Source organism: Lethenteron reissneri, chromosome 39, assembly GCF_015708825.2.
Source record: "Lethenteron reissneri isolate LAM-NWPU_2019-01 chromosome 39, ASM1570882v1, whole genome shotgun sequence".
Classification (NCBI taxonomy): Eukaryota; Metazoa; Chordata; class Hyperoartia; order Petromyzontiformes; family Petromyzontidae; genus Lethenteron; species Lethenteron reissneri.
The window spans coordinates 10,631,117-10,657,484 of record NC_083817.1 but is presented as its reverse complement, the minus strand read 5'-3'; the positions used below and the strand labels follow the sequence as shown (position 1 = coordinate 10,657,484).

Below are 26,368 nucleotides of genomic sequence, written 5' to 3'. Positions count from 1 at the left end.
TATCCTAGCTACGCCTCTGCAAGTGAGATGTGTACGATGGCAGTCAGCAGAACTTGTAGCTGACCCTGCTGGGAAGGCAGTGGATGGCAGGACCTTTGCTACCGTTGGAGTTTCTTAAGGTTACTTGAAAAACTAAGATACACGCAATTAATATTATAGTTCTGAATGTTTATCTTGTATTGACCTCGTGTATTTCCATTTCTAATGAGGGTTTCATTTGTATTGTGCCTCTTGTATCCTCTCAAGTTGTGTTCTCGATTGTTCGATATGGTTTATATCACGTCTCGTTGGCAGTACACATTGTAATAATGCACTCCGTGTTTATGGATGTTTTTCAGTATGTTATCATTGTAATATGGATTAACCTGCATGACACAATGTAAACTCAAATGACTAATTTAAGGAAATTAATTGATTTAAACCGATGAATAAACACTAATAGTTTTGAAATGAATAAACGTTTTATTGACAAAAACAACTTATCATACAATATACAATAGAATGTAACTTTACATAAAACAATATACATTGAGACAAACATATTTCTGGACATAACAAACGTCTGTCTTTAATCCAAAGGAAAATCTCTTGTGTTCCTTGGCAATAGTGCTTGCCCTAATTGTCCAAGAAATGACACCAAATCTCTGTTTAATGATGCTGATGCCTCTGCTTCCCGTTTGCTTTGTTCACGGTCTAAATTCATCTGCCTCTCTTTCATCTCTCGGTCGGCCCGCATTTCTTGACGCAGAAAATCCATGAACCTTTCATCGGAATCTCGCATGCATTTTGCAAATTCTGAGACAGAATTTGACGCATCTGTCCTTTTTCGCTTTTTCCCTGAAAAAAAAAAGTGCAAACATGTTGGGGTGAAGCAATGCGTTATCAAACAAAATAACTATCAATGCTGGAGAATACAACGTATACCAAAGTTTTTAGTTTCATTTTTCTGTTTTCTCTTTTTAATACACTTTGCCACGGTGTAATATACCATGGTCACTCATTCGACCTGGCGTAGCAGTTGAACCAATGGGCAAGACGACCTCCTGGCGCGTCTGGCCAGCGTGGAAGAGTTAGAAGAGTCGGTAGAAACATAGTACCCTCTAATAGCCTGTGGAGCTCTCCAGCAGATGCCCTTCTGGCAGCAATGGCGTAATTAAATAGTTATAGGGATGAACATTTTTACTTTTACCTCGATCATGCAAATCTCAAGTCAGCATCGCATCTAAAATGTCTTGTTTGCATACACAACGTAGACGCTTACCCTGCGTGGTCCTGGGACTGGTCACATGTGTTGCTGATGAGGGGCCAGGTTGTGCGTAAGAAGTGCTGTTGACAGACGATGCATTCTCTAAAGTGCATAAGGGGACATCAAGGTGAGGGAATATAAAGACATTTTTATAAATACACATATTCACTTAAAATTGTATCCATACCCCAAACACAACTGAATGACATCTTGTCATGAATCTAAAGTGCCGTCAAGTAGTTATGAAATGACAAATCCATTTTCCTCAGTACAAATATGTATCATGATATGTCAACATCTGGAGGGTATGTCTGGAACTATATTTTCGTTCCATACATGTTATAACTTAACTGTAGTTCCACGTCACAGATCCAAATCGCTCGAAACCGAGGTAGTGTCGACTCGTGTGCACTGGTCATGGGCGGTCAATTGGTCAGGGCTGATGTGCGACGGTGGCGTACGTGATGTTGTCTACGTACGTCTCTTGTTTGGTCATATTTTGGTGACATTTCTTAGTTTTAAGAAGAGGCCAACTAACTTTATACGCTCACAAAGGTGTATTTCTAATTGTGCCCATTCTGATTGAACTGCATGCTAACGTGGTATGTAATAGCGCTCTGTACGGCTTTACAGAGGTGGCGGGTTTGATTCTCCGGCGCGGCAGTTAAAATAATGATGGCCAAGTTGTGTTTTTTTAAATTCCCCCTCCTGTCCCCCCAGCTGTGTAAATGAGTAACCAGCCCCAGTTAACGTGGAAGAGAAGAGTAGACCAAATACCCTATTAGAGGGGCTATCTAAAGCTCCCTCTAGTGGAGGCTCTTCCACCAGCAGTGTCATGGGCAAGCAATTGCAGGGCTGCGCTTTCACCGGTTACACCTCCGATTAGCACGTTTGGCTTCGTGCGGTGCGAAGTTCAACACACGGTACTTTGAACTGCATATAAAGTACTGTTACAAACAAAATAATACATCGTGGATATTGTGACTGCTTTCTTGCACGAGTACAAATCTAATTTTCCTATTATCTCGCAACACATCTCACCGGATTCTTGCGGGGAATCCAACACTACTCCCACTGAAAGAGCCGTCGAATTTGACGAAGCGGACACAACCTTTGCCGGTCTGTTTCCAAGCACCGAGTCGAACAGGTGGTAATATTTGCTTTTCTTCTGATCCGCCGCTCCACCCTGCTCGTTGTGTCTCTTCAGCATCTTGTATTCGTGCTTCAATTTCTTCGCCTTTTCGCGGCACTGCTTGAGACTGCGGTTGATGCCAATTTCTTTCAAGTCGGCAGATATCCTGGCATACACTTTCTCATTCCTCACCGATGACTCCAGCTCCGTCTGCACACTCTCGTCTGCCCAGAGAGAAACCAGAGCCTCGATTTCCTCGGCGTCCCAAGGCTGTTTCTTATCCTCCAACTCATTGCACGCCATGTTGTTGTCCATCTTCCTCGCAGTGTTGTTTGCTTACTGCAGTCCAGAAGTATGACAAAAAAATATATGAATCTCGCCCGGGGCCCTCTTTGACCCCGAGTAAGATTCAGATGTCTTGTAAAGTGGGCGTTTTTATGGTTTGTTTCTGTTTAGACTAGACAACAAAAGTCCAGTGGAAAATCACCCGTACCGTGAAGGCCCAGCGCCGGCGCGGCTCGGATGTGCCGGTGAAAAAGGCGTAATGGTGGCGTGCCAGCCCCTTCCTCTGTCAGCCCCGCCACATTTGCATAACCCCGCCCCCTCGTCGCTAGCCCCGCCCACTGGACCGTGAGCCCCGCCCCCTCGTCGCTAGCGCCGCCCACTGGACCGTGAGCCCCGCCCCCTCGTCGCTAGCCCCGCCCACTGGACCGTGAGCCCCGCTTCCTCGTCGCTAGCCCCGCCCACTGGACCGTAAGCCCCGCCCCCTCGTCGCTAGCGCCGCCCACTGGACCGTGAGCCCCGCCCCCTCGTCGCTAGCCCCGCCCACTGGACCGTGAGCTCCGCCCCCTCGTCGCTAGCCCCGCCCACTGGACCGTGAGCCCCGCCCCCTCGTCGCTAGCGCCGCCCACTGGACCGTGAGCCCCGCCCCCTCGTCGCTAGCCCCGCCCCCCGGCCCGTGAGCCCCGCCCCCTCGTCGCTAGCCCCGCCCACTGGACCGTGAGCCCCGCCCCCTCGTCGCTAGCCCCGCCCACTGGACCGTGAGCCCCGCCCCCTCGTCGCTAGCGCCGCCCACTGGACCGTGAGCCCCGCCCCCTCGTCGCTAGCCCCGCCCACTGGACCGTGAGCCCCGCCCCCTGAAGTTGTCCTGGCTCTGACGTCAGCCCCGCCCCACTGCTCATCACCCACCCCCCAGCTAAGATGGCCGCTGTCTTTACCACAGCGCTGTGGACGTCACGGAATTAACGCGATCCGGGCCGTGTAACCGTGCGAGTAGGCGGAGATTTGACAAAGGCACGCCACCGGGGATATTGCATGTACACAGGCACAGAATGACTCGTTGTTTCACGGCGTCACGAGCCAACAACGGTCTGGGGCAACTGCTGTGGACATGTTACCTACCCAAGATGGCCGCCGAACGTCACGGCGTCGAGTGGCGGTGACGATGGAGCCACGACGCTCGTGGGGCGGGAGGGCGGGAAGGAGGTCGCGAGTGATGGCGGCGCGCGTGGTGAGGCGTGCGCTGAGCCTGGGAGCCGGGATCGGCCCGGCCGCCTCGGTCTCCCGCTGGCAGAGGCTGCTCAACTCGAGGATCGGTAAGGGAGCGCCGGGGTTGCGTCCGCCCGATGTTGCGCTCGCCGCTGTACGAACCCCGCGACCCGAGTTCGATGTCGGGTTCCTGTTGTCCCCAGCGGCAGGTGATCGTCTGAACGGGCCTCTTCAGGTCTCCTCGGCCTCGTATCGCCACCTGGTGCGGTGTGGCAACGTGAGCGGTGGGGAGGCCGCCGGGCCTGGGTGGTGCTGCGCACCCCGTCCCACTCGGGCGCTCGTTTATTCAACAGATATATTAATGTTTATTTTGGCTTCACAAGCGAGAGTTCCATTCTGTGTTCGCCTTTTGCACCCTGTCTCCATTTCGTTCAATGTCATTTATCTACAGTATTTGTAAACGTGAGCGGTACGCTCAAATCAGATTAAGAACCAGGCTACAGTCAACATTATAGACTGCCAATACACTCACTCGGATTAATAACCATTGCTACAGTCTACATTATGGACTGCCAGTACGCTCACCGAGGTTAACCAGGCTACAGTCTACATTATAGACTGACAATACACTCACTCGGATTAAGAACCAGGCTACAGTCTACATTAGTGTTTATTTTTATTATTTTTATTCACTTTATTTTTATTATTTTTCTATCTACGTGACTTCACCGAAAGAACCAAAGAATATTCTTCAAATACTTAACTCTCTTATTGTCTCCAACCCCGAGAACCTTTTATATTGTGTCTTCCTTAAGATGAGACGCTGAATGTCGAAACCGTTCCAGAGTTTGTATTGAATCAATGCAGCTGAAATTATGCACTCCCAGAGCACCATGCGGCTGATGGGCCGTGTTAGAAATGCTTTTATTTATTATGTTGCAGGACAGATGTCTGGAGGAGACGAATTGCATGTTTATTTTGACCTTAATAGTATGTTTTGAAAGTCCTGTGTACGTTATCTTCCATTTTCAAATCAGTCCTCAGAAAATCTGTCCCAATTTTTGCGAAACACCTCAAATTATTAAGCAATAAAAGGTCCCCCTGCCAATAAATAAAATGTGGTGGCCCTCATCTCCATCACCCATAGCACGGTAATATCAATTCCACATTCCTATGGAAAGGAATACATACAAAATAAAAACACTTGACGAATAATGCTTGCTGAGCACAGACCCAAAACTGCAAGCAATAAACAGCACTATTAAAAGCGTATAAAAGATTTGATGTTTCTTGAATTGAGCAAAGTTGTCAGAACCTGAGAAATGAAGTGATGGGTGGGACTTAAATATGTATAAAAGCAAAAATCGAAATATGTTCACCCTTCCCCGCCAGGTGTGTGGTGTAAGAGCCTGCTGAGCGACTACACCGACGCGTGCAAGGACGTGGTGGTGGGCGCCTGGGAGCGGCCCGTGCGCGCTGCGATCTACGGAGCGGTTCTGGCCGGCGCCGTTGTCTCTATGAGGACGGCGCCGGACGAGCACTCTTTCCAGGTGGCGCTACTGGAGGCGAGCGGAGAGCTGCTGCTTCTCTCCTCGTCGGAGCGCAACCCCACCACAGACTGCCATGTCCAGGCATGTGCCCTCCACATGTCATGTCAGTAATGTCCCAATCCGTTTTCTCTTCTTGTTAACTTTGTTCTACTGTGATATCACCATGAAGTTACTCGCTTTAAGTGATCGTGTGTGAACCCACCTTAAGACATTGGTGGATCGGCACTCTTGACAGATATGTGACCTCTGAGCTACCCAGCCACATAACTACCCAGCGATATATTCTTAGTAGCAATGTTGTCATCGACATCATTTTGTGAGTTAGAGAATGTGTTTAAATCACCCTTGTGGTGCTGGGAACAGTCCCCTTCTAAAGTTCGGTGTGGGCTTTTTGCACCCAACTTTGGATAGCGCATACTTATGCCCTGTACACTTTATCTGTCATAACAGGCTAAATGTCTCATCTTCAGAGGTAGAATATAATCAATTATGAGTTAAACTCAAAGTAACATGATGGGGTGTTTTTATGTAATTGTTGATTACCTGTCAGGAAAAGCAGCCTGCTGCGCTAAAGACTTGGATTACCTAATAGATGGCTGAAACTGAGATGTCAAACCCAAGGCTTAAAACTTCAGTTCATTGCTGACATGGCTACTATTCCCAGTTACTTACTAGGTAGATTTATACAGGTAGGAACAACAGGTTCCACACTGCCCACCAGGGATTATTTGTCTGTCTGTCGTGCATATTTGTCTGTCGTGCACGAATGCGCTGTCCAACCAAGTTCCTACCTGCCCATTCCGAAGGAACGTATTTTTATCTCAGTGCAATGTCAGACCTCACAGATGGTAACATCAAATATGTAATAAAAAAAAGAATGGTGATAGGCAGGACAATATACTTGCATGTACAGCCTCTCCTGTATGAGGGCCTTCCCACACTCTGCACATTGTGAGGGTTATTACATTCAAAAAGGTGGCTTTACCATTTTGTGGGGATTAACCATTCTCGAATGTGCTGGTGAGTGTGGGTTGGCACAATTCTGCTTAGGTCTTAAAGTCTTTATTTTAGGGTTTTTTCAACAATTTATTCTAATTTTTAAGTTATTAAACAGGAAGTACTTTATATTTGAATAAAAATTCCAAGGTTGTTTCCATTTGATCGAGCCAAGTTGAACAGGTTTTGTTTTTATCTGCTATATGTTGTCATAGGCCCTGCTAAAGCACCGTGAGGGTGGCACTCTGCGCTTCAGCAACCTCTTATTCTGCTCCGTGGTCTACTCAAGCCCCTTCGCGCCTGAGTGTCAGCTGTATGCAGCACAGTGCAAGAATCTTAAGCCCAGGTGGGTTCTACTGCTGCACTTTGTCACTGCTGCCTCCACCTATGAACTCGTTCCATATTTATCTTAACTGCTTGGTAGCCTGGTATGCTGGCAGGCCACATTATTTAAAGTAAAACATAAATTCCCCAAATTTTATTCCTGTTACCACTACATGTTACAAGATAAAAAAAATATCAGTTCCAAATTATTGCAAGAAGCAATGCAGAGATTGGCCCAGTTTGTTATTATATGAATACTTCTGATGTCTCTGCAGTAGATCCAATTATTTACACGAGATTCATGTATTAGATACGTCCTGCAAAGGGTGTTGCATATCACACAATTGGTTTACTGCTTAGTACTGGAATAAAGAGATTTTAAATGAAAAGTTAAAATTATGTTGCTGGTTGCTTTGAGCAATCATCGGTGACTCGGCTAAGACCATCAGCCCACTAGAACCTGGTTTAATGACAGGTGGCTGCTCGAATCTTAATTCAGGATCTCAGTTATTCTGACTGAGTTCTCTGATCTAGCATTAGCTCCCTTGGACACCAGGCCACCTGCAAGAGTGCACCAGTCCATTGTGGTAACTTCACATTTCTAAGCGCTGGTGTTTTTATGACCTCACATTTATAACTAACTTAAAGTTGCATTGACATGTGGGAGTCGTGCATTCATCTTCTCCGAGGAGATTGCAGACTTGCGGTACTTCCTCCTACCATCCTAAAACATCCATGTTTACAAGGGATCGAACATGTATGTACACACATACAAGGAGAAAGATCCCCTGTATAGTATACAAGGGGATTGTCTAGACAGCACTATACCTGGCATATATACATAGAATCTGCTACGTATTTAAGGCTACATCAACATAGGGGACGCCCATAACCGGTTAAATAATTGTCACTTCTTAGCTATGGCCAGGAAGCGAACTCCGGTTATCGGGTTTGTAGAACAGTGCGCTAACCACTGAAAGTATTTTTGCGTCCTCTTTCAAGTGTTCTACCAAATATTTTGTGCAACCGTTGAGCTATGTTCCTTGGCACAGGTGGGAGGATTTCCCGTCGCGCGTGCTGGATGTCGGCTTTGGCGGGCGTTGGTGGATGCTTCACAAGAAGGCACACGACTATGACATCAACGATGGGGAGTTTGAGCAGCTGTCACCCGCTCAGCGCATTGTCTTGCATGAGGACTTACACTCGCAGCGCAATGAACAACTCCACGAGCTGCGCTACCGGCAGCCAGTCACGCTCACCGATGAACAAGTGCGGCAAGCCGAGCCGGTGCGGCAGGAACCGCTCTTGGTAAAAGTTTAGAATGAGCCAGTGTGGACTTGCTGTATTTTTATCAGCGTTAAATCATCTGGCTGGATGAGCATGTTGGTTACACCCATGTCACCAGGTAATTCTTCATGGAGATGGTGGTTTAACACTTAACTGTGTCACATACAGATTCCGAAGGAGAATTACCAAAGCGTTTTGTGTGCTGTAAAAAGAAAAGAAAACAAATCAGATTTCATTTGCACTACAAAGCTATTGTGTGGGCCATGGGGCGCTGACATGGCCAAGCGGTTGTGGGTTTGCCGCTTCTTTCATATATATTCAGTTCGAATCCTGAAAATCTTCCTGGTTAATGCTGCAGGTGTGTTAACGATTAAATACATGGTGTATACTTAATAGTAGATGTTAAAGATCTTGTGGAAATTCAGAAAGTAGGCCATTGTGTACCATCGTCATGGTCCAAATTTGAAGAAAAAACCCCCTAAAATTGCGATAGCACTAAAATGTTCACTTGCAGGCCAGTGATTAAAGTCACCTTGTGCCGCACAGGGAAAACTGCAACTAGAGGTCCCCATCGAATGTTTGAGATGATATGTGATTTATGGCACTTTGAGTTGTTGATGCATAGAAGTGCCATTGAAATGCAAAAATTATGAAAGTAGTACAAGGATGGGTTATACACCAAAAAGTTAATAAAACTAATTTAAAGTTGTTTTAGTGGCTCTAATTTAACATGGAGAGTTCGCAAAATGTTTAATGGAGAAAAAAGCTTGGTCACCAATGCCTCACTATTGCCCCTTACAAGTCCTGTGTGGTAGGGACAATGGTTATAATGAAAACAAAATCAGTGTCTCCCTCCTAAAAGTATAATAATGCGGTGAAATTCTCAGATGGATACTCTGAGCCAGTGGTGAAAATTCCACATTTACATGACAAGTGCCATTTCCTTGATAAGACGACTGCTGTCGACTTTCGCGCAAAGTAGCTGTACTCATTCATGCGAGAGGGATGATGATGAGCTAAGTTGGCAATCCCCGACGGATTTGAACTCGCCACCTTCCAATTGCGAGTTGAGTGTTCCGATACATTGCCACTTTTCCAGATGGTCCTCTTATAATTAAGTGTGTATGTATACGCGTCATTACATTCTGTGTCATAATGTATATTGGTTTATTTAAAAATGTTTATTCATCATGACATTTATAACTCCAGAACGAAGGATGAGCCGTGCACCAAAAAAGCGCAAATAATATTTTATACCAAAATTATAGTTCGTTAATATTGAGAGGGCTTGATCTGACCTGGAGATTGGGCAAAAACGTGAATTGGAGAGAACCAACAGCAGGGAAATCACTGCCTTGAATCTGAGTCGAATAGCAATAGATGTGAAGTGAGAATTCCAGAGATGCAACTAGATTTTTGGACAACGTGAAAATAGTGGGAATTGTACAACATCCATTGTGACAAGCAGATGTCAACTGCAGAAACATACAGTCTTAAGGGGGCACCAAACTGGTGAAACTTAAGGATACGTATGGTTTGCTTCATCTGTTTTGGCAGGGCCTCTGTTACCAGGGACTCGAGGGTCTTATTTTTCCAACAGATTTCACGGGACTGCTGCCTGGCAAAATCAAATGTCCGTGTGTAAATGTACAGGGACTCCTCTACTTATGAACGTTCAATTTACGAACTTTGAGAGACAAACAAACCTGTCCAGTTGCCTGTTTGGACCGAGAGTTGTAAGTTCAGCCACCGCGCAAGAGATGGTGGTGGTGCCATCTACATCTACAGAACATGAACCAGTGGCATCTACAATAGATTAAACAACTTTTGAAGCCATTCCCCGTGTTTAGTGTACATACCTTACAACATGTTTGGAATTGACAGGCATAAAGTTGGACTTGCGAACATATCCACTTATGAACAGACATTGGGAACCTAACTCGTTCGTAAGTAGAAGAGTCCCTGCAGTTTGCTGTCGGGCAGTGTTAATAGTGTGTTCTTGTGCATCTCGGATGATGCAATCTTTTAAAATTTGAATTTAAATATGTTGAATTTCCATACCTTACCAGTACAACAATAATGATGAGTTCACTAATTGATTATTAAGTAGACTAGCCGTGCATATAAGAGCCACGTATTTATAGTGTATTAAAATGATACTTTAAGGGTAATGGTATGATGCAGAACACAAGTGACTTTACGAATGAGATTTAAAATAGATAGAAACGTTTGATTCTGTAATCAAACTGAGTAAAATCATGACTCGCAGCGAGGAGGGAGGTTAATCGTTAAATGCTTATAAACAAGTGATCCACTTGATCTGTCTATGAATCAAATGCAGTACAGGAAATATGAATCTTTATTTGTTGCTTCAATGATTCAACCTTGGTTCGGCATACCAGAGGTATTCATAATCAACGTTTTTGGGTTAGATCGCGTTATTTATAAATGTGTCGTAACCCTCCACCACCAGACATGGCCAATCAGCAAAAAAGTGTCACGTTGACAAAAGACATAGTTCACTGCTTTAGCCCACCGGTGTGTTGAAGCGTGAAACCACAACATTTACAATTTTTGAGTACGACTTTTCGCTGGTAATTGCGATTTAAATCTCAGCGGAAATAAAGAAACCCAAAGAAAGCAATACTTGGAGTAACATTCCATCCCGGGCGTCTCGACAGGCCCCTTTCGATCTTCGTCCCATCCGCGGGCGCCCCCACCTACTATACGACAAAGGCCAGCCACCGCAACGCCCACCGCCCCGCGCCCCTTTCCCCACCGTCGCCACCATTCACCCTCGCAACGCTCCTTTGCATCGCCCTCCCCCCGTGTCTGGGCGTTCCTCGCCTGCACACCTCAGTAGGCCAGTTAAATACACACGGCCACCCCTCACCGTCCCTTCCCCATACCCACGAGCCCTCCCTACCCCACCCCGGGTAGGGGCCACCTCCACTTTACGCCCGCGACCCTGTGTCCCAACCTTGCCCGGTCCACTTCCATCACCCTTTCCAGCAACCTCCTCGCCCATTGACATACCCCCACAGGCAGCACAGGGGACCCGTCCAGCTCCTTTCTGCGCGCCCCCCACAAAGCCTCCTTCGTTGCACCTATTACGGCCCACGCCCGGTCTCTGTCTCCCTCCCCCACCCCCCTCAAGGCACCCCACAATGTCCTGCTCAGTCACCTGTGCCGGGTAGTACCAGTTCAGCAGCGGGCTGTTCCTCCTCCATACCTCCCGTGCAAAGGGGCACCTCACCATTGCGTGTACCGCATCCTCATCCTTGCCGCAACCTCTCGGGCATTTGGGGGAGTTTGCTAATTGGCGGGCGAACATGAAGCTCCTTGTCCCTAGCCTATCCCGCACCGCCAACCATGACAAGTCTCTTTGCTCCTTTGTGAGCGCCTTTGCGGTGGTCTTCCATACTTGCCGGTGTACTGCTCTTTTTAGCCCTGCCACCTCCTCGCAGGCCTCCCCTTTATTCACTTTTGCCATCACTTTCTTGGGGGTCCATGGGCCCCTTTCCTGGTGCAAGCCATACTCCTTTATGTAATCCCCCACCACCGTATTTAGCCATCCCTGTGGCCAGGCCAGAGTCGTGCCCCTCGTCAGCTGGGACATCCCGAGCCCCCTCATTAACCACTTCAGACGGTACCTCAAGTAGCAGGCTACCTTCCCCCGGGGTGCTTCGGAGTAGAACAGCCTCAGCGAGTTGCACACAAAGGTTGAGAGCAGGACCTGCGCCACATCTGGGGCCCCCCTCCCCCTGTTCTCTACACGTTTGCACATCGCTACCCTCTTTACCCTACCCATCCCCCCCCCCCAGATGAACCTAAATAATGCTGACATCAGGCTCCTTATCTCCCTCTTGCCTGGTGGGTATACATATGCTAGATAATTAAGGGTCGGCATCACCTCCGTCCTCACTACCATGATTCTTCCATCGACAGCTTCCTCCCTGCCCACCTTCGCAGCTGCTCCCTCACCTGTCCTATCTTCCCCAGTTCCTCTCCGCTGACTTCTCTCGACAGAAGTCTATACCTAATATCCTGACCTCCTGTGTCCTCATCTCCAGCTCTGATGGCCGCCCCTCGAACAGTCTCGAGTTTCCAAAGACCATCAGCACACTTTTCTTGGCGTTTACCTTCAAACCAGAGGCCCATCCGAATCGTCTCGTCTCTTCCCCGGCCCCCCATACCGATGCCACTTCCCTGCAGAGGATGACCACGTCGTCCATGTACAGCACTACCTTCCTCTGTTCCCTGTCCCCTGGGACTGTCACTCCCCTGATCCCCTAGCTATTCCGTATCGCCTGTGCGAGAGGTTCCATGCCCATTACGAACAGCACCGGGGACATCGGGCAACCTTGCCTTACCCCCGACTCCACTAAGATCGTCTCTGAGAGTTCACCGTTCACCATCACCCTGGTCCTGAGTCCTTGGTATATGCATCTCACCCATTCCACCAGGGGCCCCCGCACTCCCATTTTGTCTAGCACTGCAACGACGTACTCGTGTGAGAGCCGATCGAATGCCTTTTCCAGGTCCAGACTTAGGAGCCCCAGGGGGCACCCTCTCTCTCCCTCCACCTCGATCGCCTCCTGCAGTAGCACCAGTGAGTCTGAGATCTTTCGTCCCGGCACCGCGCATGTTTGGTCGGGCTAGACCACCTCTCCCACCACCCTCCCCAAGCGTGTCACGACTATCTTTGCCATGATCTTATAATCTGAGTTCAGAAGCGTAATTGGCCTCCAGTTTCCCAAATCTCTCCGGTCCCCCTTCCCCTTATACATTAGTGTGATGAGCCCCTCACTCATGTCTTTTGGCACCAGGCCGCACTCCAGCGTCTCCCTGCACATTTGTAGCATATCCTCCTTCAACAAATCCCAAAAAGTGATGTAGAATTCCGCCGGGATTCCATCTAGTCCCGGTGTCCTGTTCCTGTTTTGCCTTCTCACCGCCTCCCCCACTTCCCCCATCTGGATCCTCTCTTTCAGCTCCTCTGGGTTCCTAACTTCATGTCTCAGGTCTCCCAGCAGAGCCTCCCGCATCCCCTTATCCGTTTCCTTCCTCCCATACAACTCCCCATAGTAATCCCTCGCTATCTCTATCATTCCCTCACTTGTTACCTGCCTGCCTCTAGTCGGGCTCACCAATTCCTTAACGGTGTTATCTCCTAATGATAGGTTTTTACCCTTTCAACCAGTGGCGGCTCGTCAATAGAGGGCGCAGGGGCGCCGCCCCCATCAATATTCAAGAAATATACATATACAAAATTTATATAAAAATACATAAATAAAATATTTTTTTCATACGATGTGCCGGCTGGTAGTAAGAAAAGCATCAGCATTTAATAAAAACTGGCTTTAATCGGTTAACGATTTTCTATGTTTTTCAATGTGTTTCATGCGGGGCGCCGGACAAATGGATGTCTATGTGAGACTTTAAATTTTCGGACAGCATGTGACCTGAAGCTGGTCTCTAATTGGTTTCTTAAAGATTCTCCTCGGGGCGCAAGTCGTTGCGTTTCCTGGCCAATCAGAATTGGATACATGTTATTTTATCCAATCTGATTGGTTCTTGTCACCTGTCATTCAAATTTACGCTCTGGGCCACTACTGCGAGTGCGCAGGCGACACCACTTCGACACTTGCTAGGCTGATCACATTTTTTGTGTAAACAATGGCAGCAGTTCATCCAAATTCTGTAATTTATTTACAAAAAAACCCTTTCACAAGGCTTTCGCTGGAAGAAATAAAAAAGATAAAGGATCTCGGACCGGACCAACCCGATTTACAAATCCAGCAGCAGGCCAGTGACAGAGGACGAAAGCTACACACGAAGCTTCACCCGCGCTTGTTATGAGAAACGGAGGTGGCTGGCTGGATGTGATGTTAGCAATTCTCTTTTTTGTTTTCCCTGTCTTTTATTTCAAAGTGTCGGCACTGAAGTTTTGTGGACAACGACGGGGGTAAGAGACCTCAAACATCTCTCTGACAAATGCAAACGTCATGAAACGTCCCGTCCCATACGACGGACCGGCCAGACGGACTCGCGCTAGGTCGCGCTACTTTGTGTGACCTGCCACGTGAGGAGTCGAGGCAGCCGGAGCGCCTCGGCACTGCGTTTAGTCACAGAGACACTTGGCGCGTTCGGTTTCCGGTGTTCGCTTTTAGTGTGTTCGTTTTCCGGTGTTCGCTTTTATTGTGTTGTTCGTCGGGCTGTATATTGCTTCATATTTAAGTGTTGTGTTGTGTTGTTGTTGTTGCGTTACGGGGCACACTGAGAGGTGGAGTTTCTTTGTTACTGCATTGACGTTAGGTTGTGTTGTTGGTTAACAGCCGGGCCGGCTGCAAGCTATGTGGGAGGGGGTGATGTAGAGGTGATACGCACTGGGATTAGAGATCGTATGCCAGCGCGTAATGATTGGCTGTGTAGGTGGTGACGTGCGCTGACGGTGGAGGATCAGGGGTCAGCGCGGGGTCGTGGGTTACGGGGTACTGATTGGCTGTGGACGGGTGACGTGCTGAGAGGGAGTGATCGGGTGGCAGCGCGGTGTGATTGGTGGAGGAGTGTTAACACGCGCTGGGGAAAACGGATCGTAGAGAGAGTGCGTCGTGATTGGTTCATTAAGGAGCGATGTTCACGTTGAAGTACGCATCAGCTCCGCCTCTCGTGAGCAGGGGCTATAAAAGGGGATGCACACAGGCGTGAGGGCAGTGTGTAACCAGCGAAGAATGAAGACGGGGATGAAGACCTAGGGCCCTGCGGTACCTAGTCCCGCTGTCCTAACGGGACCGGGACTCTGTGTAACCCAGAGGCGAGTGTAGTGTGTGTAGCCAGAGGCGTAAGGTCTACACGAGCCGAATGCAGTGTATTGTGTAGCCAGGGACATAGGGTCTACACGAGTCGAGTGTATTGTGTAGCCGGGGACATAGGGTCTACACGAGTCGAGTGTATTGTGTAGCCAGGGACATAGGGTCTACACGAGTCGAGTGTATTGTGTAGCCAGAGGCGTAGGGTCTACACGAGTGAAGGGTATCGTGTGTAGCCAGAGGCCTAGAGTTTACACGAGAGTAGTGGAGTGTGAAGTCGGAAGAAAGGAGACTACACGTTGTATTTTGATACGTAAAGATTTAATAAAAGTGTGTTCCCGTCAAGAAGTTCCTGCCGTCAATTCCCATACTTCAACTGGTGAGGAAGAGGAGTTGCCCACGGGGCAGGATCCGCCGACGGCGCCGGACGAGCCACGGGGGACTGACGCCGTGCTTCGCGAAGCGCACTCCCGTCTGGCGGAGCTGCTGCTCGCCGCCGCGTCCATCTTGGCGGAGATCAGCTCGTCGGGAGGAGCGGGAACGGCGGCCGACGTTCTGCAGGGTCGCCCTGCAGATTCCCGCCAAAACGATTTGGCGATGGCCGCCATTTCATCTGCACCGACTTTTGGCGGGAACGGCCATCACCACGTGGCAGCGGTTCTCCATGCGCGCCCGCTGACGTCACCAACGCGCGCGGCGGACCGCCATCACACACCCGCCGATGGGGCCGCCATCTTACACACCGGCGGGGCGGCAGAGAGGAAGCACGAGGAGGAGGACGACTTCATTTTTCAGCAGCGCCTTCCCACGTTGTCAGCCTTCAAGGCGGAAGGCGGGGATTGGAGCCAATTTCAGCGCAGATTTTTGGCGCATCAGGAGATGTCCGCCTGGTCCGACGCTACGGCACTGCGGGCACTGCCTGCCATGCTGGATGACAACGCGCTCGCGGCCTTCACGTCCGCACGCAGGTCGGACCGCTCCACGCTCAAAGATGCGCTGGCTCTCATGGCCAAGGTCTATGGTCCTCCCTCCGCGTGCCGCCATCATTTTTATGCAAGACGGAAGGCGGACACGGAGACCGTGCTCGCCTACCGCACGGCGTTGCTTGCTCTCGCCGACGCCGCGTTCCCTCGTATGGACGAGGAGGGCCAAGATGCCATGGTTTTGGAGCAGCTGCTCAAGTTGGCGCAGGACCTGGGGGTCCCCATCAACACGGCCGATGAGACCGATATTTCATCCTTACGGGTCGCCACAAGCATACAAGCGCACGAGGTCCTTCAACGTAAACAGGGAGTCGTCTGCAACGCTGCCGTGGCCTCAACTCCGGGCCCAGTTGTCACCGTGCCCCAAGTCGTCAGCCCACGAGAGGAGGCGTTCATCGCGGGACGACCGGGGGACTGGAGATCGGGGGGTCGTTCGTCTCTGCGAGCGGCCCGCAAGCTGGAGCAACCGAGATCTCCGACGACTGTCATCACCTGCTATAACTGCGGCCTCCGGGGCCACGTGGCCTCCGGTTGCCGCGCCCCACGTCAGCGCGCCATGGGACCTCGGCTGGACGACGACCAAGGCCCCAAGTCGTCCCTGCAAACCCCGGCAAGTCGCGGCACCTCACATGCTCGGCCCGCATACTCGGCACATATGGGTCGTCGCGTTGCGGCGGGGGAGAGCCGAGTAGAGTTCGGGGATTCGGTTCAGAGAGGGCGATTCGGCCGGGACCGGGGAGACATTAAATGGTCGGAGTTGGGGCACAGAATAGTGGCTGCCTCAGCGGGTTCATCCGTAGTTACCGGATCTATTGATGGGGTCGAGGTCAGGGTGTTAGTGGACACGGGGGCATCGGCGACTATTATATCGGATCTCATTTATAATATTCTCCCTGTACAATGTCGTCCGCTTCTTCCGGTGGATGTGCCATTTTACGCCGCTAACGGGGGATCCTTGGGCATTATCGGTCAGATTAGGGCATCCATTTGCATTGGTGATATCAAATTGTCGGGACCCGTTTTTGTTTCGTCCTCCCTGGCGGTCCCTTGTCTATTGGGCACTGATTTTTTGGCAAAAATGCCCATCAAAATTCTCATTGATCAGCGTTGCATTGAACTACCATCGGGTCGCCGTATTTCATTTTTGACGAGCCCTAATGAAATTCGGACGGCGTGCGCTACCATACAGGCGTTAGCGACACAGACCGTGCACGTGCCACCGGGTTCACAAATGTTAATTCCCCTCCGGTTGCGGAAGCCATGGGTGAAGGAGGCCTCGGAACAGGGCATGCTTTTGGGTCCTTCTAATAGGGCTGTTGGAGGTCTCGATTTGTCGGTGGCTCACACTTTGGTGGGGGCTGACAGGGATCCGTTTGTGATGGTTTTAAACGCTGGGGCGCGGCCGGCCGTCATTCAGCAGGGCACCGTGCTAGCTCACGCGGCGCGGGTCCCTGCGGAGGAGAGGCTGGTTGCGCAGGCGGATCCGAGTCCCACGAAAAACGTTACATTGAAGGAGGACCTCGATTGGGTTGATTCGCTGTGCGCGGACTCTGACGATTTATCAGCGGTACAGTTGGGTGCGCTGCGCGGGTTGCTCATTGAATTTTCGGATGTCTTCAGTAAACATAAGTATGACATTGGGTGCACGGACCTGCTACGCCACCACATTGAAACGGGCGATGCGGCACCGGTCAGGCAAAATCCCTTCCGACTGAGTCCTGCTGAGAAGGAACATGTTCAGTCGGCAGTTAACGATATGCTAGAAGCCGACATTATTTCGCCTTCCTCCAGTCCTTGGGGAGCGCCTATTGTGCTCGTTAAAAAGCAGGACGGGTCCCTGCGATTTTGCGTCGATTTCCGTCGCCTGAATAAGATCTCTGTGGCCGACGCGTATCCGCTCCCCAGGATGGACGAGTCTCTCGACGCATTGTCTGGTGCGCGATACTTTTCGACTCTTGATTTATTATCCGGATTCTGGCAGTTGCCACTCGACGAAGAGTCTAAGCCTAAGACCGCATTTCGGACTCCAGGGGGCCTGTTTCAGTTTAACCGGTTACCCATGGGACTTCACTCCTCTCCGGCGACGTTTCAGCGTCTTATGGAATTGGTTTTGTCGGGCTTGCAGTGGGATACGTGCCTCATTTACCTTGACGATGTCATTGTTTTCGGTAAAACGTTTGAAGAACACCTCCAGCGATTGAGGGGGGTGTTCTTGCGAATGCGATCGGCTAAATTAAAGTTTAAACCGGCCAAATGCCACCTTTTTCGTAAATCCGTGAGGTACTTGGGTCACATTGTCGACTCTTCGGGGATTTCTACCGATCCTGCGAAGACGGACTGTGTCAGTTCGTGGCCAACGCCCACGTCAGTGTCAGACGTACGCAGTTTCATCGGTTTTGCTTCATATTATCGCCGATTCGTTGAGCACTTTGCCACCATTGCAAAACCCTTGCACGCTCTAACGGCGAAAGGAGTGAAGTTCCGATGGGGACCGGAGGAGGAGGCTGCATTCTGCTCCCTCCGGGACGCCTTGATTAGGGCCCCACCCTTGCGCTATCCGGACTTCGCGAGTCCCTTCTTGCTAGACACGGACGCTAGCAACACGGGCATTGGGGGAGTGCTGTCCCAAGTCGTTGGAGGGGTCGAACGAGTGGTCGCCTATGGTAGCAGGGTGTTGTCGCCGGCAGAGCAGCGCTACTGCGTCACCCGTCGCGAACTGCTTGCCATTGTTTTTTTTGTACAACAATTCAGGCCATATCTCTATGGTCGTCATTTCACGGTCCGGACGGACCACGCGGCGCTCCAGTATTCATTGCGGGTCGCCCAGCCCTCGGGCCAATTGTCGCGGTGGTTGGAAGTCCTCCAGGACTATCAGTTCACGACTACGTACCGTAAAGGCTTGCGACATACAAATGCCGATGCCCTGTCGCGGTTGTTGCCTTGTCACAAATGTGCGTGCTTATCGGGATCGGCGCGCTGTAAACCGCCGGTTACGGAAGGTAGGGAGGCGTTGGTTGCGGCCGCGAGCACACCAATTGGGGATGGTCCCGCTACCCCTGGGGGTCAGGACTCGCTGCTCTCAATGTCATTGATTGAGTGGGGCCGTCTCCAAATGGCGGACAGCTCCCTGCTGGCATTGCGCCGCAAGACGGGGGGTTCCGAAGGTAACCACGACCGAACTGGCTCCTACGAGCTTAAGCAAGGCCTATTGATGAGATGGGACAGTTTGTCCCGGCGGCATGCGATTGTGGTGCCTGCTGCTGTGAGGGGGAAGGTTGTCTTGGCCGCACACGAACGCCTCTTGCATTTGGGAGTTAACAAAACGCTTGCCCTGCTTCAGCGTGACTATTATTGGCCGGGAATGGGGGGTGACGTGGTGAACATTCTGAAGGGTTGTGTTGAGTGCGCCAGACGGAAACCACCGCCTGTGCCAGCTAATCCACCGCTGCAATCCATCCAGGTCTCGCGCACTAACGAGCTCGTTGCACTCGACATTCTGGGGCCTTTTCCGGTCACGCCTAGGGGTAATAAGTACCTGTTGGTGGGGGTCGAATATTTTACCCGGTGGCCTATGGCGTGGCCACTCGCCAACCAGTCGGCGGCGGCTGTGACGGACGCCTTTGTCCAGGGCTACGTCCTGGACAAGGGGGCTCCCGAACGCTTGCTGACTGACCAAGGGAAGAATTTTTCGAGTAAATTACTGCAAGAGGTGTGCGACCTGTTGGGTACCAAGAAGGTGCGTACCTCCCCGTACCACCCGCAGACGGACGGGATGGTGGAGAGGCTTAACAGGACATTGACTTCTATGTTGTGCCAGCAGGTGTGTGAGGCGCATGTTGATTGGGACCTGCAGGTCCCTGGGGTCCTCGCCGCGTATAGAATGGCCCCCCATGCAGCTACGGGATTTTCCCCGTTTTATCTGATGTACGGTCGGGAAGCCGACCCGCCCATGGAAACGCAGCTGGGTCTGTCCGCACCACGAGCAAATTCGAAATTGGCAGAGCATATTAAATTTAATATTCATAAGCTGACAGAGGCAAGGGAGGCCGCACGGCTTAATTCACGGGCTCGCCAAATTGCAAACGAGCGGTTGCGGGCACGGAAGGTGTCCGTGCACAATTGGGAACCAGGTGACAGGGCCTGGCTGCATTGCCCGCAGGCACCTTTGGCTACGTCGCCTAAATTGTTGAAGCCGTGGCGGGGACCCGTGGAGGTCGTGCGGGTTGCACGCCCCCAGTGCGTTCAGATAAAATGGGGAAAACGCCGTTGGTACGTCCACCCCTCCCGACTGAAACCGTTCTCGCCTCCGTATGGCCTCCCCTTGTGTCATGAGGGCCGAGCATGTGACGTGACCAGCGACCCTGAGGGGGAATTGTCTTTGCCTGCTCCTCACATGTCTCCGCCTGATCCGCTCCCAGGTGTCTCGGAACTGACAGCTGCCGACCACCGGCGGCCGGATCTTGAGCAGCCGGAGCCACCGGACGGTCGCCAACGTCCCGTCCCATACGACGGACCGGCCAGACGGACTCGCGCTAGGTCGCGCTACTTTGTGTGACCTGCCACGTGAGGAGTCGAGGCAGCCGGAGCGCCTCGGCACTGCGTTTAGTCACAGAGACACTTGGCGCGTTCGGTTTCCGGTGTTCGCTTTTAGTGTGTTCGTTTTCCGGTGTTCGCTTTTATTGTGTTGTTCGTCGGGCTGTATATTGCTTCATATTTAAGTGTTGTGTTGTGTTGTTGTTGTTGCGTTACGGGGCACACTGAGAGGTGGAGTTTCTTTGTTACTGCATTGACGTTAGGTTGTGTTGTTGGTTAACAGCCGGGCCGGCTGCAAGCTATGTGGGAGGGGGTGATGTAGAGGTGATACGCACTGGGATTAGAGATCGTATGCCAGCGCGTAATGATTGGCTGTGTAGGTGGTGACGTGCGCTGACGGTGGAGGATCAGGGGTCAGCGCGGGGTCGTGGGTTACGGGGTACTGATTGGCTGTGGACGGGTGACGTGCTGAGAGGGAGTGATCGGGTGGCAGCGCGGTGTGATTGGTGGAGGAGTGTTAACACGCGCTGGGGAAAACGGATCGTAGAGAGAGTGCGTCGTGATTGGTTCATTAAGGAGCGATGCTCACGTTGAAGTACGCATCAGCTCCGCCTCTCGTGAGCAGGGGCTATTAAAGGGGATGCACACAGGCGTGAGGGCAGTGTGTAACCAGCGAAGAATGAAGACGGGGATGAAGACCTAGGGCCCTGCGGTACCTAGTCCCGCTGTCCTAACGGGACCGGGACTCTGTGTAACCCAGAGGCGAGTGTAGTGTGTGTAGCCAGAGGCGTAAGGTCTACACGAGCCGAATGCAGTGTATTGTGTAGCCAGAGACATAGGGTCTACACGAGTCGAGTGTATTGTGTAGCCGGGGACATAGGGTCTACACGAGTCGAGTGTATTGTGTAGCCAGGGACATAGGGTCTACACGAGTCGAGTGTATTGTGTAGCCAGAGGCGTAGGGTCTACACGAGTGAAGGGTATCGTGTGTAGCCAGAGGCCTAGAGTTTACACGAGAGTAGTGGAGTGTGAAGTCGGAAGAAAGGAGACTACACGTTGTATTTTGATACGTAAAGATTTAATAAAAGTGTGTTCCCGTCAAGAAGTTCCTGCCGTCAATTCCCATACTTCAATAGCATGAAACTAACGTTTTTATGTTCAAGTAGGAAACATGCTTTTTGGTACTTTGGTCTGAAATGTATATAAAAGAGAAACATTTATGTTCAAGTAGGAAACATGCTTTTTGGTACTTCTTTTGGTCTGAAATGTAAATAAAGATCATCAAAATTTATATTCAAGTAGTCAAAATGGTTTTTGGTACTGCTTTATATTTATTTGCCCCCCTCAATAAAATAAAAAAAATGCGCCCCCCCAAAAATAAATATCACCAGCCGCCACTGCTTTCAACTGGTACAAAAACTGACACCTTTATACAATGCATCATGTTTGCAATAACCACAACACAACCAGTCAAAATGCAAACAAAAAGAAACAACTCTGATAATGATATGCACTGTCCTTGAAGTTGATTGGTCCACACCCGAGACAGCTTTGCATTTTGACTGCTTGTGTTGTGGTTATTGCAAACATGATGCCTTGTATAAAGGTGTCAGTTTTTGTACCAGTTGAAAGGGTAAAAACCTATCATTTTGCCACTGGTAAAGGAGGTCTCAGTGGTGTTATCTCTTGTCCTGCATTTCTTAAATAAGTATCTCGTACACTTTTCCCCCTCTTCCATTGCCCTGACCCTGGCCCTGTATGCCAGCTGCCTGGCTCTCCTATCTAATACCGAGCATAGCCTCCCCTTCAACTTCTCTATGTCCTCGCCCACGGGGAACCCCAGCTCCATTAATCTGTACTTCTTCTCGATCCTGGCATTCCATAACTGCAGCTCCCTCTTCACACTCCTCCCCCTGCTATATGTCTGGAAGAGAGCCTTTATCCTGCCCTTCACCATACTCCACCACTCAACCCTCGTGGCGAAGCATTTCTGGAGGGTCGTCCAGTCTTTGTACCGCTTTACGAAGTCCTCCACCACCTTTCCGTCTGCCAACAGGCTCACATTCATCTTCCATGCCCCCTTCCCTATTTTCAGGCCGCCTGGAATGCCGAGTTTTGCCTTAACAAATTGTGGTCTGAAAGGGGGAAAGGTTCCAAATCTGCCCCTTCCACCCTCACATCGTCTGACACAAAAAGGAAGTCTATTCGCGATTGCGTTCCACCGCCCTTATTCGACCACGTATATCCTGGTCTCATCGGGTGCATCTTTCTGAAGGCATCCGTCATTTTAAAGTCCTCCATCAACTCTTTTGGCTTCCGGGAGGATGGGTCAAGCTTCCTCTTCGCGGCAACCGATAACAAGTCTGTCAGGTGCAATGGACAATTAAAATCGCCCCCCATTATGATCTGCCGTCTCGTGACCAGCAGGGTCGCCACGTTATTCCACATGTCCATCCTTCCTGCACATGTCGTGGGGGCGTACACATTTATCAGTCTCAGTTCCGCATCCCCATAGGATACGTCCACATAGTGGAGACGTCCCGGGATCACCTCTTGGGACCCCGTTATTTGTATACCCCTCCTGCCTAGGAGGGTAACCACCCCTGTGCATCGGTTTTCATTGCCCCCTGACCAGAATTAGTACCCGGCCCAGCCCTCCAACAGCTCCTCCCGGCCCAGGGTATATGGTAGGTGACATTCTTGGAGGAAGACCACCTCCCTCTTGGTAGCCTGCAGCAGTTGCATTATCGCTCCTCTCCTCCCCTTTCCCTTCAAACTTCTCACATTCACGGATGCCATGGTAAGTTCCATGTCGGGATGTGTCTCAGTCCGACTCCGCCCTCTCCGCTCGCCCTCCGTAACAGCTTTCGTTCGCCAGCTCCCGCAGCTTCATCTTGCCCCTTGTTCTGCAGGGTTTCCCCCTGCGCCGGCTCCCCACCATTTCCTCCATCCCCTCCCTCGAGGCCTCTGTGTCCGGCGAGGAGTCCAAGGGTTCAGCGCTGCCTGAAGGGGCGACTCTTTTTGGGGCTCTCTAGCTTCCTTTCCTTCCAGTTGGTCCCTCCCATGTCTCGCTGCCACCTTCCTCCTGCTGTCGTTCCCCTTTTCCTTCATCCTCCTCCACCGCCTCCGCCCAGTCTTCTACGGTCGTCTCGGAGATGCTGCCCATGCCGTCGCTCCCCTCGCCTGCCAGCCCCCCCTCCTGCTCGCTCGATGTCGATTCCTCTCTTTCCGCGGGCCTCTCCCCTTCTCCCGCTCCGCCCGTCGCCGGTGGCCGCTGCTCGGCCACTTCCCCTCGATTCTCCCTCTCCAATTCCCTATCCGGCCCCAGTCTGGTCCCGCCCCCCTCCTCATCCCCCGCCCCCCCCCCCCCATACGCCCTAACCCTGTTGGCATACGATTCCGGACAGTTTCTGTATAGATGTTCTCTGCTACCGCAGAGATTACATTGTGCCGGGACACTGCACTCTTCCACCACGTGGTCCAGTGCCTTGCATCTATAGCAGACCCTCGCCTCGCACGCTGCGGCCAGGTGTCCGCATCCCCCACACTTCCTACACAGTTTGGGCTGTCCCGCATATGCAACATCCCCGGCTACCTCCTATATTCAGGGCACTCGGGATGTGTCTCAGAGCCCCCCCCCCCCCCCCCCCCCCCCCCCTCTGTCTTCAGCCGCACCCTCCATTGTCTAGCCCCTGTCCATATCCCCACCGAATCCCTCACCTTCTTACAGCCCGACAGTACCAAGCAATGCTGTCTCAACCAGACCTCCACGTCATGGTCGTGTAGAGCTTCATTATATAGGAAGACAGTCACCACCTTCGTATCCAGCTCCGATAGCAGCTGCACCTTAATTGATGCCAGCGGCTTCTCCTCTGCCTTCTCCTCGAAGCGGGTCAAGAATCTCTGTAGCAGGGGGCTTGAGTTGAAACTGACATTAAAAGCCCTCCCTCCCGGCAGGGTTATCAAGCAGTACAGGTCTGTTGGCTCTATTTGTAACAGGCCCATCACTATTGACCGTACAAAGGTCGCCCGGTCGATGGTCACCTTCTCCGCCACCTCGTCCTTCATCGCCACCCTGACGCAGTTATGTCGTCTGACGTGAGGTGGTGTTAGGCTCGCCCCTGCCCCGCCTCGCCACCCCCCCCCCCCCCCCGCTCGTTCCCGGGGCCTCCCAGCCCCCACCGGTCCAGCGTCCACTGCCACCTCCCCCCGGGCCTCCCACAGCCCCAGGGTTGCTGGCATCTCCCTGGCCTCGTCCCCCACCCTCCGCTCGGGGGCACCTGCCCCCCTGCCCCCCGGCACCATATCTCTTCCTCCTCGGCCCCCCTCGCCCAACCCATCAGCTCCCGCCCTCCCCTCCATTTCCGCCACCCGCCCCCTCTGCCGTGCCTCCGCCACCCTCTCAACCCCTCGCCGTGCCTCCCTCTCATCTCCTCCTGCCGCTGGCAGATCAGCCTGGTTGCTCCAGTCCCCCCGGCCCCACAGGTGGTGTCGGTGGCCCTCTGCTCTCTCCGCGTCTCCGTCTTGCCTCCTGCAATCGCCATCTGGCCAACTCGGTCGTCCCAGTCTCCCTCAGCAGTGCAGATGGCGTCCATTGCTCTTGGCGCTCGCCCTACCTCCTTTTCGTCTGCTGCGACCGCTAGCTGGGCGGCTCGGTCGTCCCGGTCTCTCTAGGCAACTGGGGTAGCACCCGTGGCCCTCGACTCTCGTCATGTCCCCTCCTCGTCCGCTGCGACTTCCATCTCGACGCTCCAGCAGTCCCAGCCTCTTGGTAGCGTGGTCATCCCTGGCCTCACGGCCTGGGCCTTCGCAGGCCTCGGAGCTGGTGGTTAAGTCTCGCGGGTGATCGCCAGGGCGATAGCAGCTTGAGGTCCGGACGGGCTGGAAGGATCACCTAAGTGCTCCTGGTGTCTCCCCTGGCAAGCCAGGATAGTTGCGTATTTAAAATTTTATTTCATTTCAGTCAGTACGGCCAAGAAAAGAACAGACAAAAGTATAGGAGAACACATGACCGTAACCGGAGCAAAGTATTATTTTACAGCAAATGCACCGAGATTGCCGCGGTAGAGTTTCCCTCTTTCACACCCTCTAAGCAAAAAAAAGGCAAGAACCACCGTCGCAAAGGAGGGTGGGGGGGCGGTACATTCATCCACCCATTCTCGTCGGGGGGGAGGGGGGTCGTTCAGAATTCAACCGATCCCGCACGGGGGTGGCGGCCATCGCCATTTCGCGTTTGTGGCACGCCTGCCCTTCGTCTCCCGCTCCACCTCCACCACCCTTTCCAATAGCCCCCTGGCTAGGTGGCATACCCCAAGGGGCGACATATAGGTGCTTTTGACCAGCTTCTGGCGGGCCGTCCACAGGGCCTCTTTTATAGCGCCTATGACGGCCCACACCTCTCCCGCCCTTTGTCTGAACCTCCCCCAAATTATATCAGACACTGTTGTCTTTACGGGGCAGAAATGGGACAGCAGAGGCCGGCATAACTCCCACACCTCCTGGGCAAATGGGCACTGTATGAGGGCGTGAGAAGTGTTCTCACTCAGGCTACAGCCTCTCGGGCAATCAGGAGAGTGGGCCATTCTACGGGAACACATAGACTGTCTGCATTCCAGCCTGTCCATGCCGCCAGCCAGGATAAATCCCGCTGTCTTTTCGTCAGGGCTGCCGATGTTAAGTTCTTCCAAATTTGTCGGTGCCCAGTACCCCATGCACCTGGCACCTCTGTACAGATCTGCTTTTTGGAGATTTCCACCAGGACTTCCCTGGGGACCCAGGACCCCCGTGTCCGGACCGGCTCGTACTTCGTAACGTATTCGTTCACCGCGGTGCACAACCACCCCTGGGGCCAAGCCAGGGGGGTGCCGCGCTTTAACGAAGCCATGCCTAGCCGCCGCAGGAGCCACGCCAGCCTGTACTGTACGAAATACGAGGCTTTCACCTGGAGGCCGCTGGAGAAGTACAGGCGCAGGGTGTCGCAGACAAAAATCGTGTCAAGAATGCACGCGACGTTCGGG

General features: G+C 51.8%; 2 protein-coding genes across 3 annotated transcripts; one reads left to right on the top strand and one right to left on the bottom strand.

Moving 5' to 3' along the window:
• Positions 1 to 452: 452 nt before the first annotated feature.
• On the bottom strand, positions 453 to 2,947 carry LOC133351941 (uncharacterized). 2 transcript variants are annotated; one of them, XM_061567562.1, is made up of 4 exons: positions 2,872 to 2,919; positions 2,288 to 2,717; positions 1,262 to 1,348; positions 453 to 837 (listed from the first exon to the last, which is right to left on the bottom strand). In XM_061567562.1, the coding sequence occupies exons 2-4, from the start codon at positions 2,691 to 2,693 to the stop codon at positions 569 to 571; spliced, it is 762 nt and encodes a 253-aa protein (XP_061423546.1). In that variant the 5' UTR covers positions 2,694 to 2,717; positions 2,872 to 2,919; the 3' UTR covers positions 453 to 568. The 2 variants fall into 2 exon arrangements, with proteins under 2 accessions (XP_061423546.1, XP_061423545.1); XM_061567561.1 differs by having other exon boundaries at positions 2,288 to 2,947.
• Positions 2,948 to 3,856: 909 nt separating this feature from the next.
• Positions 3,857 to 10,381, top strand: LOC133351956 (mitochondrial import inner membrane translocase subunit Tim29-like). The gene is made up of 4 exons (XM_061567588.1): positions 3,857 to 3,973; positions 5,259 to 5,497; positions 6,628 to 6,758; positions 7,789 to 10,381. The coding sequence occupies exons 1-4, from the start codon at positions 3,874 to 3,876 to the stop codon at positions 8,054 to 8,056; spliced, it is 738 nt and encodes a 245-aa protein (XP_061423572.1). The 5' UTR covers positions 3,857 to 3,873; the 3' UTR covers positions 8,057 to 10,381.
• The last annotated feature ends 15,987 nt before the right edge of the window (positions 10,382 to 26,368 follow it).

What these genes read in the sequence shown, in the direction of transcription:
- LOC133351941 (XM_061567561.1), bottom strand. Translation starts at nt 2,693, where the DNA reads ATGGACAACAACATGGCGTGCAATGAGTTGGAGGATAAGAAACAGCCT. An exon ending in GGATTCCCCGCAAGAATCCG is followed by an intron (nt 1,349 to 2,287) that starts GTGAGATGTGTT and finishes TATGCACTTTAG; the next exon opens with AGAATGCATCGTCTGTCAAC. An exon ending in CAGTCCCAGGACCACGCAGG is followed by an intron (nt 838 to 1,261) that starts GTAAGCGTCTAC and finishes TTTTTTTTTCAG; the next exon opens with GGAAAAAGCGAAAAAGGACA.
- LOC133351956 (XM_061567588.1), top strand. Translation starts at nt 3,874, where the DNA reads ATGGCGGCGCGCGTGGTGAGGCGTGCGCTGAGCCTGGGAGCCGGGATC. An exon ending in GCTGCTCAACTCGAGGATCG is followed by an intron (nt 3,974 to 5,258) that starts GTAAGGGAGCGC and finishes CTTCCCCGCCAG; the next exon opens with GTGTGTGGTGTAAGAGCCTG. An exon ending in CCACAGACTGCCATGTCCAG is followed by an intron (nt 5,498 to 6,627) that starts GCATGTGCCCTC and finishes ATGTTGTCATAG; the next exon opens with GCCCTGCTAAAGCACCGTGA.